We start from the raw sequence: 19,294 nt of genomic DNA, 5'->3' as shown, positions 1-19,294 counted from the left end.
TTTTTTTTTTACTCCAGACCAGCAAGAGGTATGAATAGAAAAGAAAGTTACATTGAGGTGAATAATAAAGTTGCCCTATAGTGGTTCACTGCTTTCCTAACTGACAGTGAAGCTGCATAGAATGACTGGCTGCAGTCACAAAGAAGGTTGTACAGAGCCCCTGCGAGTCACTAAAGTTATATTACAATCTGACTAGGAGTCACCTTTGCCCCTGTCCCTATGACACCAGTGCTTGGATGTAGTAATGGTGCAGGGACCTGGCAGGCTCAGCAGCACAGGTAGAAGCAGAGTACCTCTCAGGCCATACTATGAGGCTCCTCCCACCCACCAATAGTGCAGAGACCAGGTGATGAGATCATTAAAAGGCTGGATGGAGGCATAACCAGTGTGGTTCATATACCAGTCAGGATATTATCTGCATGGAGTCTGTATATTTGGGTGACGTGGTTTCTTCTCATATCCCAAAAACATACTGGCAAGTTAAAACCTCCCCAGCAGTATTGACAATTACCGTATATACTCGCACATAAGCCGACCCGCATATAAGTCGACCCCCCAACTTTTACCTGAAAAACCAGGGGAAAATGATTGACCCCCATATAAGCCGGGGGTAGGAAATGCTGGATTGGTGCAGCCCCCCAGTGTGTCCCAGTATAGCTAGTATAGTGCCCAGTATGGGTAGGTAGTGCCTTAGTATAGCTAGTAAAGTGCCCAGTATAGCTAGTATAGTGCCCAGTATAGCTAGTATAGTGCCCTAGTAAAGTGCCCTAGTAAAGTGCCCAGTATAGCTAGTATAGTGCCCAGTATAGCCAGTACAGTGCCCAGTATAGCCAGTACAGTGCCCAGTATAGCCAGTACAGTGCCCAGTATAGCCAGTACAGTGCCCAGTATAGCCAGTATAGTGCCCAGTATAGCTAGTATAGTGCCCAGTATAGCTAGTATAGTGCCCAGTATAGCTAGTAGAGTGCCCAGTATAGCTAGTAGAGTGCCCAGTATGGCTAGTAAAGTGCCCAGTATGGCTAGTAAAGTGCCCAGTTTAGCTAGTATAGTGCCCAGTATAGCCAGTATAGTGCCCAGTATAGCCAGTATAGGTAGGTAGTGTCCAGTATAGCTAGTATAGTGCCCAGTATAGCTAGTAAAGTGCCCAGTATAGGTAGGTAGTGTCCAGTATAGCTAGTAAAGTGCCCAGTTTAGCTAGTATAGTACCCCAGTATGGCTAGTATAGTGCCCCAGTATGGCTAGTATAGTGCCCCAGTATGGCTAGTATAGTGCCCAGTATAGGTAGTATAGTGCCCAGTACAGCCAGTATAGTGCCCAGTATAGCTAGTAAAATGCCCAGTATAGCTAGTATAAGGCCCAGTATAGCTAGTAAAATGTCCAATATGGGTAGGTAGTGCCCCAGTATAGCGCTCCCCCCCTCCCCGCTCCCCCCGCGGCCGCCGCTGCTATTACCTGCTTAGGCAGCGGCCGCTTCCTAATCCGCGTTCCCCTTCTCATGTTTAGTTGCAGAGTGCATCACAGCAGCGCGCCCGGCGCTGCTGCTGTGACGATGCAGGGGGCAGGAAAGAGCGCGGCTCCCTGTAACGGCGATCTGTATCGTCGTTACCAGGGGAACCGCTCTTTCCTGCCCCCTGCATCGTCACAGCTGTGATGCACTCTGCAACTAAACATGAGAAGGGGAACGCGGATTAGGAAGCGGCCGCTGCCTAAGCAGGTAATAGCAGCGGCGGCCGCAGGGGGAGCGGGGAGGGGGGAGCGGGGCGCAGACCACCCGACCACTAGACCACCAGGAAAGACTCTCATACAAGCCGACCCCCCAACTTTTGACCCCCTTTTTGGGGGTCAAAAATTCGGCTTGTATGCGAGTATATACGGTATACACGTCAATACAAAACAAGCTGTGAACAGTATTGAGTCGCGTACACATCAATACTCTGCTGCACTGTATACTAGACCATTGCTTGACACATTTTGGCAAGTTACAGGAAAAAAAAGAAGTTATGGAAAATTAATTGGATCACTTTTTGCACAGAAATCCTGGGGAAACTAAACGCCAGGGAGGTTGTTGATGATGTTATCCATTCAGTCATATACGACTCTTGGTGATATTATGGGTTAGCTCTATCCATGCTGTCCGATCTTGCACCATTTCTGCCAATTGCCTTAATCTCAATCCTGTGTCGGCTTTGATAGTGTCAAGCCAACGAGTGAGTTAATAAGCATCTGTCTAAAAACTCTGGCAGTGATGGGCACGGTTCAATGTACTTTGCAGAATAGGTGCCAGACCTAACTGTACATAACTCTATAACAATCATAATAGTAAAAACTGTATGTTTTGTTCTCAAGTTTGAACTGATGCCCTATTTATTTGAGAACAGGCATTGCTTCTAGGCAGTCAGGTACAGAAAATTAGAGAACTGTAGCACTTCTAGGGTGTACATGTAATTAGGGTGGTGGGAAATTAGGGCGCAAGGTAAAGCCGAAAATAGCTCACCCTGATCCTGCAAAAGTCCCAACAGTATTAATTACTATTATTATTAATATTATTATTTAGTATTTATATAGCGCCGACATATTACGCAGCACTGTACAGTGTATATATACATCTTGTCACTAACTGTCCCTCAAAGGAGCTCACAATCTAATCCCTACCATTGCCATATGTCTATATTATGTAGTGTAAGTACTGTAGTCTAGGGCCAATTTTTAGGGGGAGCCAATTAACTTATCTGTATGTTTTTGGAATGTGGGAGGAAACGCACGCAGACACGGAGAGAACATACAAACTCTTTGCAGATAGTGCCCCGGCTGGGATTCGAACCAGGGACCCAGCGCTGCAAGGCGAGAGAGCTAACCACTACGCCACCGTGCTGCCCTATTCCTTCTCCAGGCCGCAAGTAGACAGGGGGGCAAGATGTAATTCAGGTGGCAGCTATTGCGGGCGGCCAAATTACGCCATATTTATCGTTATTTGGGCTCCATCTTTCTAAGGCACCCAAAATACTGACTGAGCACCACTATAGCCGTAATTCCCATTATGGCCTATGGCGGCGCCTGGAACGCCAAATATTTCCAGCGCCATTTTTGCCTGACTTGCTTCTAGATATTGTGTCTGACCTACAAATCCGTCCACAAAACCTGTCCAACCTACATTTCCGATCTTACTCAGAGATACACACCAAGCCGCTCACTCTGCTCCTCCAATGAACTTCGCCTGACCGTCCCCCGCATCACCCAGTCCCATGCACGCCTCCAAGACTTTTCAAGAGCCGCTCCAACACTATGGAACTCCCTACCTCCACCCATTAGGGCAGCCCCCTCCTTCAACACCTTCAAGAAGGCTCTCAAAACTCAGCTTTTTACTCTGGCCTACCACTACACACAATGGCTCTAAACCTACAGCTGAACTCTGGTCCTCTACCTCTCGTGTCCCTACCTCTCCCTCTACATTGTAAGCCTTTGGGCAGGGTCCTCCTCCTTGTGTGTCCTACCTGATCATGCACCTCCATTACTGTGAACCAATGCTATGCATTTGAGTGAACCTAACTTGCCTAATCTCCATGCTCCCCTCCAATGACTGACTAAGCATTACCTGGTACTCATACTGTGCTGTGTGATCTGGTTTTCTTGTATTCCTGTATTGTCATATTGCTGTATGTCACCCCTAAATATTGTCTGTAACCTAAACTAATGTCCAGCGCTGCGTAATATGTTGGCGCTTTATAAATACAATAAATAATAATAATAGGCGCCTAAACTGGGGATCAGGAGACCCTGTACAGCGGCAATCCGTCAGATCAGGGCTTGCAGGCCGCTAGTGGTCTGCTAAATACTAGTAATGGCAGAAGTGGTGATCAAGAGCGCGTACGAGAGGAATCGGGAGACTTGGGCACAGGATACAGCCGATATATGGCTGATCCTGCTGCTGCACAAATTTCCATTGATTTTAAATACTATTCCCCCTCCAGGCCGCCATGGATGGTGGGGAATCAAAAAATTCGGCTTCCAGCAATTGCTGGCGGACGAATTATAGTGTTTTATAAGTAACTTCAGCTCCGTCCTCTGACGGCGCTGAAGTTACTCACTGTGCGCAGCTATAGACCTAATTCCTATTATGGCCTATGGTGGCGCCGGCTGAGCCCAAATCTCCTGCGCTGGAATGAAAGTGTTCGATCAGGAGTTGTTGTCCACTCTTCCCTTTTGGAGTCCATAAGGAACCTTATAAAAACTGGTGATTGGGTCTGATAACTGGTTTATAATACAGCAAATAAAAATTCAGATACAGGAAATAACAAAAATGATTAAAGGTGCCACTGGCACTAAATAGATGTGATTTTTTTTGGCAAACAGCCTTATTACCTTCCTATAAAGAGGCCCATTAGCATTTGAGAAATAATTGCTGTCAGCATTATCAGAGATGAAATGGGGACCTAGGCAAGAAAGTAGCTGTGATTTCTATGCATGGTTCTTTTGGTCATCTAAGATGGGAAAAAGGTCAAAGAAAGTAGCAGACATCGGCCTATTCTGCCTTGTGGATGCTGCTGCTGCTCTGAGAATTCTAGCTCTATAGTGCTGCTGATGGGGTGTCAGAAGAGCAACTTCCAGCTAAGGCTTTGCATACAGATGTTGTGCCACATGACAGGCAAGGGCTGCACCTACCTTACAGGACAGGTGAAACGCCCACGTCTGCTGGGATATTTTGGTGGTGACGGTGACAGACAGATCCGGGCTGTACTCCACTTGTACCCCTTCCACACATTCGCTGAGCTGCAGGAGGAAACACAACATGTAAGTGCACAAATATCCATCAACCGAAGCCTCCGGATTATAGCCAGAATTCAGAGATATCTGTGGTGGTGAAACCCAAAGCCCATGCTCCATCACACAGTTATTTGCACTGTCTTTAGCTGGATATACGGGGTCTAAAAGGTCTATGCACACAGTCTACAAAAGTCGCTGCAAACCACAAAGGCCTCGATTCATCATTCTCTTTGAGATAACTTTTTCCAGTTTGTTAAATAACCGAATTCGAAGTTTAGCGATTTCTAGTTGTATTCATCAAGGTTTTTCCTCATTCGGTGTGAATTCGATAACAATTCGGTAACCATTCGGTAACGTGTCGATATTTCCATTTTACAGCAGTAATTTAACACAAGGCCATAAGATTCCCATGGAATTGTGGGTAAAAGGCAGTCCTTTGAGCACTACGTAGCAACATTCTGAATAGGGCTTTACACCTGGACCAGGATTCTGAAAGTGGTTGGGACAATCCCACAATTTGATAGGAGCCTTTTCTAAAAAATTATAGTGCAGCTAGCAAAATTAGTTAACCCTGACACTGCCTGTGTTCTCTTACAAGATGATTCAAGAGAAATGCAGATGTCGTGTTATAGCAAATAAATCTATTCTCTTACAAATTTATATGGTTGCAGACCTTATTCTTGCCCTTCTGCGCCTTTGAATCACTCTCAGCTGATACATAACCACTTCAAATGGCTCCATCTTCTCTGTCAGCAATGATCTGACAGGAATAACGACAGAGCAGTGAAGGAGATAACTAATCCTAAATGTAACGCTAAACCACGCCCACTTTCTTTTTCATGAATTGCACTTTATTCCGTTTTAGTGAATCATTACCGAATGTTCGCTAACAGCTGTAGATAACTTTGATGAATCCTGAAATGAAGTTAACAAATTCGGTATTTTACCAAACTGTTGTTAACAAATTTGCTAAGTGTTGATGAATCGAGGCCTATGTCCTGGAATTGACTTGACCGGCGACAAAGACAATGTATTCTGCACACCGATATTGCATGACAAACTCAAGTACATGTTGCGTGCGTAAGTGGAAGACACATTGCGCATGACTTGTGCATTCTGCAGAATAATGTGAGTTAAATGACACTGTACACACTGTGGTTAACTGCACGATATCTGCCAAAGAGTCACATGAGTTGATTCGCCTGATGGATCGGGGCAAAATGCCCAATCATCGTCATTTGACTACTTTTTTTACAAAATTGTCAACCAATTAGGAGAAATCTGTAGACTGTCGGACGTTTCAACCGACTTTTGTTGAGTGGGTGTCCCTAGCTTAATCCCCCCAGTGACCACCACATTCCTCCTCTTCTCACGGCAGGGTCACACTTGGGGCTGCGGATAAATGGCAGTGTTTTCCCGTGGCCATCGTTCTTGGCTGACCGCTAGCCGAGATCAGCTGACTGTCAGCGATAGCGCATCACACGCATTATGTGATACAAAGTAGCAGTGTTGGCTGTTTTTTTCCCCTGCTGCAGAAAACCGCGCAATTCTTCCAGTGCGCTGCGATTGTGCAGTGGAAAGCATTGTGCGTTTTCGCATCTTGGAAAACGCTTGCGATTTTAGCGAAGTGTGACCCTAGCCTCAAGGATCCCCAGTGAGAATACCGGGAGTGGCGTAACAACTTGGACTGGATTAATTAAACTTGGGTCTCCCAATAGGCAGTTAGGATTTGTGCTCTCTGCTGAGTAATGTCAGATCGTAGTGAAGCCAGCAGAGTTGTCTGAATAAGTGACTGTGTGACTGCAGCTGCAGCAGATGCAGTGGGGGGAGGGGGGGGTCAGCCTGTATCATATCAATTCACAGTGAACAGTGCTGAGAGGTGTGTGTGTCCTGCTGTGTCATTCAGCTGCAGAATGTGCAATTAGAGGGCAGTCTGTGTCATGTCCATTTATAGTAAGTGCTGCTGAGAGGTGTGTGATTGGGTGGCTGTGTGATTCCAGATGCACCATCTATGGGTTGTTTTTTGTTTTGTTTTTTCTTAACCAAATCCAGAACAGCCAAAGTTCATTAAAGGATTGCTGTTATTACCACAAGCGCCTACATGAGGCTGCAATCACACATCTGTTAATTTATTAGCCTTCCATCAACCCCACGTGAATCTAACATGGTCCAGGCAAAGGCTAACATTTCTACAGTCTAATCGCAGACAACTTCATAAATCCAGTCCAGAATTGTTGGATCATTTACAGTGGCTTGCAAAAGTATTCGGCCCCCTTGAAGTTTTCCACATTTTGTCACATTACTGCCACAAACATGCATCAATTTTATAGGAATTCCACATGAAAGACCAATACAAAGTGGTGTACACGTTAGAAGTGGATCGAAAATCATACATGATTCCAAACATTTTTTACAAATAAATAACTGCAAAGTGGGGTGTGCGTAATTATTCGGCCCCCTGAGTCAATACTTTATAGAACCACCTTTTGCTGCAATTACAGCTGCCAGTCTTTTAGGGTATGTCTCTACCAGCTTTGCACATCTAGTGACTGAAATTCTTGCCCATTCTTCTCTGCAAAACAGCTCAGTCAGAATAGATGTACAGCGTTTGTGAACAGCAGTTTTCAGATCTTGCCACAGATTCTCGATTGGATTTAGATCTGGACTTTGACTGGGCCATTCTAACACATAGATATGTTTTGTTTTAAACCATTCCATTGTTGCCCTGGCTTTATGTTTAGGGTCATTGTCCTGCTGGAAGGTGAACCTCCGCCCCAGTCTCAAGTCTTTTGCAGTCTCCAAGAGGTTTTCTTCTAAGTTTTCCCTGTATTTGGCTCCATCCATCTTCCTATCAACTTTGACCAGCTTCCCTGTCCCTGCTGAAGAGATGCAACCCCTGAGCATGATGCTGCCACCACCATATGTGACAGTGGGGTTCAGAGTGATCTGCAGTGTTAGTTTTCTGCCACACATAGCGTTTTGCATTTTGGCCAAAAAGTTCCATTTTGGTCTCATCTGACCAGAGCACCTTCTTCCACATGGTTGCTGTGTCCCCCACATGGATTGTGGCAAACTGCAAACGGGACTTCTTATGCTTTTCTGTTAACAATGGCTTTCTTCTTGTCACTCTTCCATAAGGGCCAACTTTGTGCAGTGCACAACTAATAGTTGTCCTATGGACAGATTCCCCCACCTGAGCTGTAGATCTCTGCAGCTCGTCCAGGGTCACCATGGGCCTCTTGACTGCATTTCTGATCAGCGCTCTCCTTGTTCGGCCTGTGAGTTGAGGTGGACGGCCTTGTCTTGGTAGGTTTACAGTAGTGCCATACTCCTTCCATTTCTGAATGATCGCTTGAACAGTGCTCCGTGGGATGTTCAAGGCTTTTGAAATCTTTTTGTAGCCTAAGCCTGCTTTACATTTCTGAATAACTTTATCCCTGACCTGTCTGATGTGTTCTTTGGACTTCATGGTGTTGTTGCTCCCAAGATTCTCTTAGACAACCTCTGAGGCCGTCACAGAGCAGCTGTATTTGTACTGACATTAGATTACACACAGGCGCACTCTATTTAGTCATTAGCACTCATCAGGCAATTTCTATGGGCAACTGACGGCACACAGACCAAAGGGGGCTGAATAATTACGCACACCCTACTTTATAGTTATTGATTTGTAAAAACGTTTGGAATGATGTATGATTTTTGTTCCACTTCCCACGTGTACACCACTTTGTGTTGCTCTTTCATGTGGAATTCCAATAAAATTGATTCACGTTTGTGGCAGTAATGTGACAAGATGTTGAAAACTTCAAGGGGGACGAATACTTTTGTAACCCACTGTATGTCTTCTGCACTGGGGACCCTCAAAGATCAGGCCCATACCCACCGAACTACGTTGATGGCGGTTCTCGGCGGGCGTGTACAGTCGCAGCACGACAAACCGTCATGTCAGATCCTTAGCAATACCTGAAGCCCAAGCACTGCACAACACCATTGCTTTCACAGCTCCCCCACCTGCTGGAAACTGCTCCATCGCTCACGCCCATTGTCCTTGTGCCCCCCCCCCCTTCCCCTCCCATATCAACATACACATTGTCAGTGAGAGAATGATAACGCATATGTACAGCCTCGTAGCTGCTCTGTTGCCAGGCGGAGATCGGAATCCGATCCCTTGGGTGACAGCTTGGAAGAACATGGCTGAGTATGTAGCTTGTAGGGAACCTGAAGCGAGAAGTATATGGAGGCTGCCATATTTATTTATTTTTTAAGCAATACTAGTTGCCTGGCAGTCCTGCTGATTCACTACTGAAACCAAAAAGATTTGTAGTACTGCCAGGCAACTGGTATACTGTATTTTAAAAAAAACAAATAAATATGGCGGCCTCCATATACTTAGCGCTTCAGGTTTCCTTTAAAGGATACCCGAACTGACGTGTGACATGATGAGATAGACATGGGTATGTACAGTGCCATGCACACTAATAACTATGCTGTGTTCCTTTTTTTCCTCTTTCTCTGCCTGAAAGAGTTAAATATCAGGTATGTAAGTGGCTGACTCAGTCCTGACTCAGACAGGAAGTGACTACAGTGTGACATAATGAGATAGACGTGTATGCACAGTGCCAATCACACTAATAACGATGCGGTGTCAGAAAGAGTTAAAGATGAGGTATGTAAGTGGCAGATTTAGTCCTGATTCAGTGTGACCCTCGCTGGTAAGGGCTCTTTCACATCAGAGCTTGCGTTGGAGAACGCTCAAAGCATACGTTTTTTTGTATGCGTTTTAATAAATTTTGATATGCGTTGCACTGCAGTGAGTGTGCGTTTTTAATCCATTTTCAATGCGTTACAGCACATAGGAAAACGCAGGTAATTTTTTTTTTCTTTTAGTTTTCAACTTTCTACATTGTTCCTCTGTTGCATTCTGGGACTGATTGCCTGCGTTAACGGATTAAAAACGTGCATAGTGTGCGTTTTACATTGACTAACATTGTAACGCATAAAGCTAGCGTCGGCCAAAAAACTGCACCTGGGTGCAGTGTAACGCAACGCACAAAAAGGCTGCGTTATATGTGAAAGCTAAAATGAAAGTCTATGGACTTTCATTTCACCTTGGGTAACGCAAACTTTACCCGTTGCGTTGAAACGCAGAAAATCTGCCCTAATGTGAAAGAGCCCTAAGAAATTCCAACTAAAAAACTTTCCTAGCAGAAAATGTCTTCTGAGAGCAGGAAAGAGATAAAAAAGGTCAACAGGTCATAGATTTTAGCTCTGGCATACTTCAATGAATGGGTCATTGAGCAAAAACAATAAAACAGTTAAATCTTAAAGTGGACCCAAATTAAAAATACAAGATTTCATAAATAAAATCTATTTTCTAAATTATAATAATAAATAGCAGCCTTTTTTCAGCTGCATGATGATAAATATAAAATATTTTACATTTATAGTAGAAACCTCTCCCTTCCTTTCATATTGCCGGGACAAAATCCGGCAAACTGATGGAGTAGGAGGTGTCTGGCAATGGAGGAATTGTTAATGGCTGCCACCTGTATAAAACTTGTTATGCAAAGAGAAGGGTGAAAAGCATGCACTGAAATGCTCATAGGCTTGAAGGAGTGTTTATTTATCTTTGTATGTGTCAGAGTGGTGCAACTAAATATTTTGAATTAAAAACATTTTTGGTTTGGGTCCGCTTTAAAAAGATTTAAACATACAATAAAACTGGAATATCTTAAAAAGTCATTTTTAGGAGAAGGAAGATAGATACAATTGTTTATTTAATTCGTTTATTTTCTATTCAGGTGTCCTTTAAGTAAATCAAGCCTACATAATACAAGCTCTGCATATAGCTAGTTGGATTCTAAATCAAGCCCAAAGCTTAATATTCCCCCAGTGACTGGTAGGAGCAGGGATCTGACTGGTTGCTGCAGTCACATTAGTAGGCACTACAGGAACCTCTTTGACTCACCACTTTCTCGGGCGACAGGGAATTCATCCATTTCTCTATGAGAGCCTCCATGTAGCTACCGGAACATTGCGTGTTCTCCTTCTGCTGCTTGAGGCGGATGAGGCGAGACGCGTAACGCTTCTGCCACTCCTCCAGCTCCTCCTGGGAGTGCGCTGATGTACACTGCGCTCCATACCGGCAAATCCCCTGCTCCAGAAACCTACAAGACAAAGCAAGCCCGTCACTAATCCACACAAAATATGGCAATCTGTAGGAAGTTATACAGTAGCTCAGGAGAATGTGATCCCATCATCAGCATGCATGACAAGGACAGGCCCAGTGCACACCAAAAACTTCTAGCAGATCCGCAAAATGCTAGAGGTATTTGAAGCAGATTTCAGAGCGATTCTAGGCACATGGAGAGAGGTTTTCTAAACATACCTAGCGGTTTTTGAAGCGTTTTTGTGTAGCAGATTTCATATATTGTTACAGTAAAAGCTGTTACCGAACAGCTTCTGTAACAAAAACGCCTGGAAAACTGCTCAGATCTAGCCTTTTTCAGAGCAGTTTTCCACTTTCCTAAACTTTAAAGAGACTCCGTAACAAAAATTGCATCCTGTTTTTTATAATCCTACAAGTTCCAAAAGCTATTCTAATGTGTTCTGGCTTACTGCAGCACGTTCTACTATCACCATCTCTGTAATTAATCAACTTATCTCTCTCTTGTCAGACTTGTCAGCCTGTGTCTGGAAGGCTGCCAAGTTCTTCAGTGTTGTGGTTCTGTGATGCATCTCCCCCCTCCAGGCCCCTCTCTGCACACTGCCTGTGTATTTAGATTAGGACAGCTTCTCTCTTATCTTTTACAAGCCTCCTCTGAGCTGGCTGGGCTTTCACATACTGAGGAATTACATACAGGCAGAGCTGTCTGCACTCTGCAGGAAGAAACAGCCTGACACTTCAGTGGAAGATAGCTGCAGGGGGAAAGAAACACACAAATGATCTCTTGAGATTCAAAAGGAAGGGTGTATACAGCCTGCTTGTGTATGAATGTATTTTCTATGTGTGGACATACTGTACATCAACCTACTTCCTGTTTTGGTGGCCATTTTGTTTGTTTATAAACAAACTTTTTAAAACTGTTTTTAACCACTTTTAATGCGACGAGGAGCGGCGAAATTGTGACAGAGGGTAATAGGAGATGTCCCCTAACGCACTGGTATGTTTACTTTTGTGCGATTTTAACAATACAGATTCTCTTTAACATAGAGGCAGAAGCGCCTCAGAAATCTAAAAAAAATGCTGCAGCCCCCAAGTTTGCGTTTGTGGAAAAAACAAACAGATCTGGTGTGCACCATCCCATTGAAATACATTAGCCAAGCCAAAGTGTTTTTAAAAACGCTCACGAACCGCTCAGTTGTGTGCACCAGCCCTTAAAGAGAATCTGTATTGTTAAAATCGCACAAAAGTAAACATACCAGTGCGTTAGGGGACATCTCCTATTCCCCTCTGTCACAATTTCGCCGCTCCCCGCCGCATTAAAAGTGGTTAAAAACAGCTTTAAAAAGTTTGTTTATAAACAAACAAAATGGCCACCAAAACAGGAAGTAGGTTGATGTACAGTATGTCCACACATAGAAAATACATCCATACACAAGCAGGCTGTATACAGCCTTACTTTTGAATCTCAAGAGATCATTTGTGTGTTTCTTTCCTCCCTGAGGGGGGAGTGCATAGCAGAACCACAACACTGAAGAACTTGGCAGCCTTCCAGACACAGGCTGACAAGTCTGACAAGGGAAAGATACATTGATTTATTACAGAGACTGTGATAGTAGAACGTGCTGCAGTAAGCCAGAACACATTAGAATAGCGTTTGGAACTTGTAGGATGATAAAAAACAGGATGCAATTTTTGTTACGGAGTCTCTTTAAAGGAGCAGCCCCGTTGCCTGAATGCGGGATAGCAGATCTACAGCAAGTGACCTTATTACACAACTACATCATGATAACGGATCTACAGGACGTGACCTCATTACACAGCTACATCATGATAGCAGCTCTACAGGAAGTGACCTCATTACAAAGCTAAATGATGATGGCAGATCCACAGGAAGGTAATCCATAACTAATCTGAAAATAACACAAGCCAGTAGCTGCAGGCTGTGGGAGTCACCAGTCACCTTCATCATATACATAAGTAATCACAGTTATCTAGGTTGAATAAAATATGTATAAATCTGTATTTATCAAGATACATTTTCCTCCAGATTGGAAACTACCACTGTTCTACACACATGAAAACTAAATTCATCAGTATTGCACCATAGGATATCACATGGTCTGTCTATGTAATTCACATACAAATACAGATTAATGCCTGATGGATGTATTTATTTTGTTTGAACCCTTGCTCAGGTAACAATGCTTTAATGCATATACCTAGAACAAGTATGCAGTTTGAAGACACTCCCTGCACGTGTGTTTGAGAAATCCAATTCAGACTCATTTGTCCTTTTTGGTCAAAACAGTCCAGATCTTAATCTGAAGAAGCATCTGTGGGACGTGGTTGAAGAACAAGTCCAAACCATAAAAATGTTGCACTTCACCACTCAGAGGAACTGAAGGATCTGCTGCCAATGTCTTGGTCTCACATTCCACAGGACACCTACACAAGTCTCGTGGAGTTCACAACTGGATGGAGCAGAGCTGCTTGACAGCACAAGGAGGATCCACTCAATATTAGTTAGGTCGTTAGAATGGTTTAACTGATTGGTGCATATGAACACCAGTATGATAAATACTTTAGGCTGGTTTCACAGTGGGGCGTTACAGGCGCACGTTAGAGCAGCCTGTAACGCACCCCACCGCACAGCAATGAAAAATCAATGGGCTGTTCACAGTGCCCACGTTGCGTTACAGTGTAACGCTGCGCCATAATATAAACGTACTGCATGCAGTACTTTGTAAGCGGCAGAGCCGCGTTAGACTGTTTGCACATGCTCAGTAACGTTGGGGAGGAGCGGAGAGCGGCCAGGCACATGGCTAATTAATATTCACTGCACTCAGTGACGTGCAGTGTTTACTTCCTGGAGCGGCCGCTCTGTGCGGCGATTGGCCAGCGGGACCAAGTGATGCCGCATGCGTCCAAGAGTGCGCATCACGGCATCACGGACGCCAGAGTGAGCTGCACAACGCGGCTCACTCTGACATCCAAAGCAGAGAGCACCAAGCGTTGCGTTAGGGGCACGTTGTGCGACCATAACGTCCCCTAAAACGCAACGGTGTGAAACCAGCCTTAGGGAGAGAGTATATCACTTGTGTGGGTTCCCTTCAGATACTCCAGTTTCCTCCCACTTTCCAAAGACATACCGGCAAGTTATTTGCTTTGCCTGAAAGTTGAGCCCTACAATGTGGGGTAAACACTATCCTGACCCTTCTGAAGCACAGTTATTTATGCTAAATATTCTCTGCAAAGATCTGTAATAATTAAAACAGTTCAGTACAAACATGAAATAAAAATACGAAGGTGGGTCATGAAAATGTACTTCTGTCTTACTGTAGTTATTATTCCAAAACTGAATTTCAACACAGATACTGCTACTTACAAATCAGGACCGGATTTAACATAAGGCCTGTGCCTACAGGCGTCCGATGGTGGGAAGGCGTCTCAATCCCCTCCCTGGACTCCTCCCTTCCTCCTTCCCTATACAGAGTGTTGATGAGAGTGTAAATGAGAGGTTACTCACGCTCTCAGCATTCCACTGACCAAATCTTCCTTCAGTCAGGGGCACCTCTAGCTACTTAAAGAGACACTTAAGCCAGGAAAAAAATGAGTTTCACTGACCTGGGGCTTCTACCAGCCCACTGAAGCAGTCCTGTGCCCTCGCAGCCACTCACTAATCCTCTGGCCCCCCGCTGCCAGCTAGTATCGTTTTTGCCGGCAGGCCCGTCAGGACTGGCCACGCGTAGCTTTTTCCGCATTCCCGACTGTAATTAGCGCTATTGCGGGCCGCAACGCGTACAAAAATACACGTTGCCGCATTATGAATGCATAGATATGTGGCAACGCGCATTTTTGTACGCGTTGCGGCCAGCAATAGCGCTAATTACAGTCGGGAATGCGGAAAAAGCTACTCGTGGCCAGTCCTGACGGGCCTGTCGGCAAAAACAAAACTAGCTGGCAGCGGGGGACCAGAGGATTAGTGAGTGGCTGCAAGGGCACAGGACTGCTGCAAGGGGCTGGTAGAAGCCCCAGGTGAGTAAAACTTTTTTTTTTCTTGCGTAAGTGTCCCTTTAAAGAGACTCTGAAGTGAGTCTCAAATACTTATTAACCAACCTGGCGTTCTATTAAGATCGCCAGGGCGGCTGCGGAAGGGTTTTTTGTTTATAAAAAAAAAATCTATTACATGCAGCCAACTGAAAGTTGGCTGCATGAAAGCCCACTAGAGGGCGCTCCTGACGCGTACTTCTGATCGCCGGAGGCGATCAGAAGTAACAAGAAGGGCCGCGATGAGCGGCCCTCCTTGTTTTGCTTTCCTCGTCACCATGGCGACAAGCGGAGTGACGTCATGGACGTCTGCCGACGTCCTGACATCAGCCGCCTACAATCCAGCCCTTAGCGCTGGCCGGAACTGATTGGTCCGGCTGCGCAGGGCTCAGGCGGCTGGGGGGATCCTCTTTCGCCGCTGCTCGCGGCGGATCGCCGCAGATCGGCGGCGATCGGGTAGCACACGCGGCTGGCAAAGTGCCGGCTGCGTGTGCACCTTTTTATTTGAAGAAAATCGGCCCAGCAGGGTCTGAGCGGCACCCTCCGGCGGTAATGGACGAGCTGAGCTCGTCCATACCGCTAAGGAGGTTAAAGCTTTTATTACTGTAAAGCACTATAGATCGTGCTAAACCACCGCATCCCCGCAGCAAAACAAGAGGTTTATACCCCCCAAATCCACTCTTAAAAGTCGGGGGAGCGCTTCCTGATGAGGCAGAGCTTAGCACTGTAGCTCTGCCTCTTAGAGTGTCAATCCCCACTGATCGCCGCCTCTCCCCGCTCCTCTCAATCTACCTTCACTGAGAGGGGCGGGAAGAAGCTGAGATCCGCGGGCAGACTGACACGCTAAGAGGCAGAGCTACAGCTCAAAGCTCTGCCTCCATGAGCAGCAAAATCCACGACCAAGAAAGTTGTGGATTTTGCAGTAATAAAAGCTTTAATAATGATTTAAGACTCGCTTTAGAATCTCATTAATACTGAGGTTCCTCTGGCTACCTGATACTTGGGAGAACTTCCAGCTACTTAATACTGAGGTTCCTCTAGCTACCTGATACTTGGGGGAACCTATAGCTTCTTAGTATTAGGCAGTAAGAAGTACCCTCAATACTAAGGGACACCTGTAGCTACCTATGACAAGCAAGGGAAGTAAGGGAGAAGTGACCGCTAGGCCAGCCAGCACACTTGCGATGCAGTTTGGTGGGGTTTTGTAGGTTCATGGAGAGCGAAGTCTAATGGTGGCCATACACGGTACAATAAAAACGTTTGATTTTCCCGTTTATTCGATCTAAATGATCGAATTGATTGAAAGTTGAATTTTTTTTTTTTTTCGATCAAGAAATTCGAACAATTATCCCGTTTTTTCGGGAAAAATGATCGGACATGCTGGAAAAATCGTTATATTCGATTTAACGGAATAATCAAACTAAATTATCTAAATGAAAAATTGTACCATGTATGGCCACCTTAAGGTGCCAGGACATCTGTGCCTTTAGGCACCTGAGAGGTAAATCCAGGCCTGTTACAAAGGTTTCATGTACTGAACTGTTTTTTATTATTACAGATCTTTGTTATTGCTATGTTGTTATAGAACAAACTGTTGTAAGTTGCATAAAGCTCATTAAAAAAACTCAATAAATACAGCTGAAAACATGGTTTACAATGTATGTCCAAAAGTAAAACATTAATCCACAGGTACCAGTGTGTACAGTACATGCTGGACATGGAAACAAAACCAGTTTGTCAGTAGGGGAAGTGCCTGTAGTGTGTAGAATCAGTGATTGGGGATACAGGTCTTGTATGACTCAATCACAGCTTAGATCTCCCTACATCTTCCAATAAGAGAGTCACAAAATCAGCACAACAACCAGAGGTGCCATGGAGAAGGACTTAGGAGTACTCATACACAACAAGTTAAATAATCGTACTCAATGCCAAGCCGCTGCAGCTAAAGCGAACAAAATTTTGGGATGCATTAAAAGGGAAATAAAAACTCGAGATGCTAGCATAATATTGCCCGTTTAAAGAGAGTCTGAAGCGAGAATAGATCTCGCTTCAGACCTCATAGCTAGCAGGGGCACGTGTGCCCCTGCTAAAACACCGCTATCCCGCGGCTTAACGGTGGTCCCTGTCCCCCCAAATCCCCTCCGTAATGCGGGGGAGCGCTTCCGCATTGGGGCAGGGCTAACCGCCGCAGCCCTGCCCCACGCGCGTCTGTCAGACGCGTATCTCCGCCTCTCCCCCGCCCCTCTCAGTCTTCCATCACTGAGAGGGGCGGGGGGAGAGGCGGCGATGCGCGTCTGATAGACGCGCTGTGAGGCAGGGCTGCAGCCGTTAGCCCTGCCTCTAGGTGGGCTAATCTACGACCAACTTGCGACCAAGATTTGCGGGGGGTGGGTTGGGGGGTCAGGGACCCTCGTGCAGCCGCGGGATAGCGGCGTTTTAGCAGGGGCACACATGCCCCTGCTATGTATGAGAGCTGAAACGAGATTTAGTCTCGCTTCAGTGTCTCTTTAACTCTCTAGTAAGGCCACATCTGGAATATGGAATTCAGTTCTGGGCACCACATTACAGGAAAGATATTGCAGTTTTAGAGCAGGTGCAGAGACGAACAACAAAATGGATACGTGGGATGGAAGGTCTCGCTTACCAAGAAAGGTTAAACTGGGTTTATTTAGTCTAGAGAAAAGACGTCTTAGAGGGGATCTAATTAACATGTATAAATACATCAGAGGGCAATATAATAGCTTGGCGGATGAGCTTTTTGTCCCTAGGCCTTCTCAAAGGACTAGAGGACATGATCTGCGCATGGAGGAAAAACGTTTTAGCCATTTATTTAGGAAAGGGTTCTTTACAGTAAGAGTGATTAAGATGTGTAATGCATTGCCACAGGAAGTCGTTATGGCAAACTCTATACCTGCATTTAAAGGGGGCTTAGATGCTTTCCTTGCGTTGAAAGACATCCATGGCTACAATTACTAGGTAATGCCTAATGATGTTGATCCAGGGATTTTATCTGATGGCCATCTGGAGTCGGGAAGGACTTTTTCCCTTTGGGGGCTAATTGGACCATGCCTTGTAAGGGTTTTTCGCCTTCCTCTGGATCAACAGGGATATTTCAGGGAGCAGGCTGGAGTTGCACTTTGTTCTCTGGTTGAACTTGATGGACATGTGTCTTTTTTCAACCAAAATAACTATGTAACTATGAGAGCCAGCATACCTCTTACAAAGAGTGTACTCCTCACTGCTGGTAACGCCCCGTGGGGGAGGCCGAAACTGCCAACCATCTTGAGTTCCTGGAAGAAACACAATAAGACAACAGACAATCAGCACATGCAAAACAACCGCAAATTACCAATGCTACCAAATACAGAAGAATTGGTACTTGTTGAAATCTCTACACGACCTAGGAACTGGATACCTGAAGGTTTTGTTGCAACTGCGTCACACCCCCACAACCTCAGATTAACATAATCGAATAACTTGACCACCCCCAGAATACAACTAAAAACCTTTGGAGCCAGAGCTTTCTGTCATGCTGCCCCTACCCCGTGGAATGCCTTGCCAAACATAATCAAGACAGCTCCAACCCTAGACACGTTTAAATCCAAACTGAAAAAACACTTGTTTCGTCTGGCATTTACGATCACATAACTTTTCCCCTGTACACATCACTATGTACTGCTCTGAGACAAGCTTATGACCTTTGGGTCCTAGGGGAGAAAAGCTCTTTACAAATGTTTCATTGTCGACATAGTAGGGATGGTTACGGAGAGCCTAATCATTTTGAGTTGATGCCAATATTATGCTAATATTATGTTAAGTTATGCAAGTTGGCAATAAACTGATCCAATTCAGCAGCTGCATAAAATACAATGAGCATAATTGTGTGTAGATTGTGCATCTGATTGACCATCCCCAGTCGCCGCTAAACAGCAAGCAATATACATCTTACCATCCTCCAGATCCTCCGTCTGGTAACCGCTGCGGACACTGTTACTGACATTCTGAAAGCACAGAGGAAGACACATTTCACTATATCATAGGGAAGGACTGGGAAGCAGAATGAAAGACGGTACAGGGAGCGGGATAGCGGCCATCTTGCTTCTTAGACATAAGATAAAAGGAGAGGGCATCTGTTCTGCCGTATGGGGGAAGGAAAGATTGGAAACAGGAGGCATCCCCCTGAAAGTAGCTGCAAGAACCATAACTATGGTCAGCAGAGTGTAATCCATCTCGGTATTGTGCTGTAGAGAAAGCTGCTGACGTCAGGGAGCACCTGTATACACACAGGTCATCCAAGAAATTAACGAATGTTTTTTTCAC

General features: G+C 45.1%; 1 protein-coding gene across 3 annotated transcripts in view; it reads right to left on the bottom strand.

The window, feature by feature from the left end:
- The window catches only part of HELZ (helicase with zinc finger), a 221,909-nt gene that overhangs the window by 109,864 nt on the left and 92,751 nt on the right, over positions 1 to 19,294 (bottom strand). For all 3 annotated transcript variants that reach the window (XM_068263178.1, XM_068263177.1, XM_068263179.1), the window contains exons 6-9: positions 18,924 to 18,975; positions 18,189 to 18,264; positions 10,730 to 10,928; positions 4,660 to 4,767 (exon numbers count right to left, since the gene is read on the bottom strand). In XM_068263178.1, coding sequence (XP_068119279.1) covers positions 4,660 to 4,767; positions 10,730 to 10,928; positions 18,189 to 18,264; positions 18,924 to 18,975 — 435 coding nt within the window. The remainder of the gene's footprint in view (positions 1 to 4,659; positions 4,768 to 10,729; positions 10,929 to 18,188; positions 18,265 to 18,923; positions 18,976 to 19,294) is intronic.

This window comes from Hyperolius riggenbachi, chromosome 12, assembly GCF_040937935.1.
Source record: "Hyperolius riggenbachi isolate aHypRig1 chromosome 12, aHypRig1.pri, whole genome shotgun sequence".
Classification (NCBI taxonomy): domain Eukaryota; kingdom Metazoa; phylum Chordata; class Amphibia; order Anura; family Hyperoliidae; genus Hyperolius; species Hyperolius riggenbachi.
This window is presented reverse-complemented; position numbering and strand designations above follow the sequence as displayed.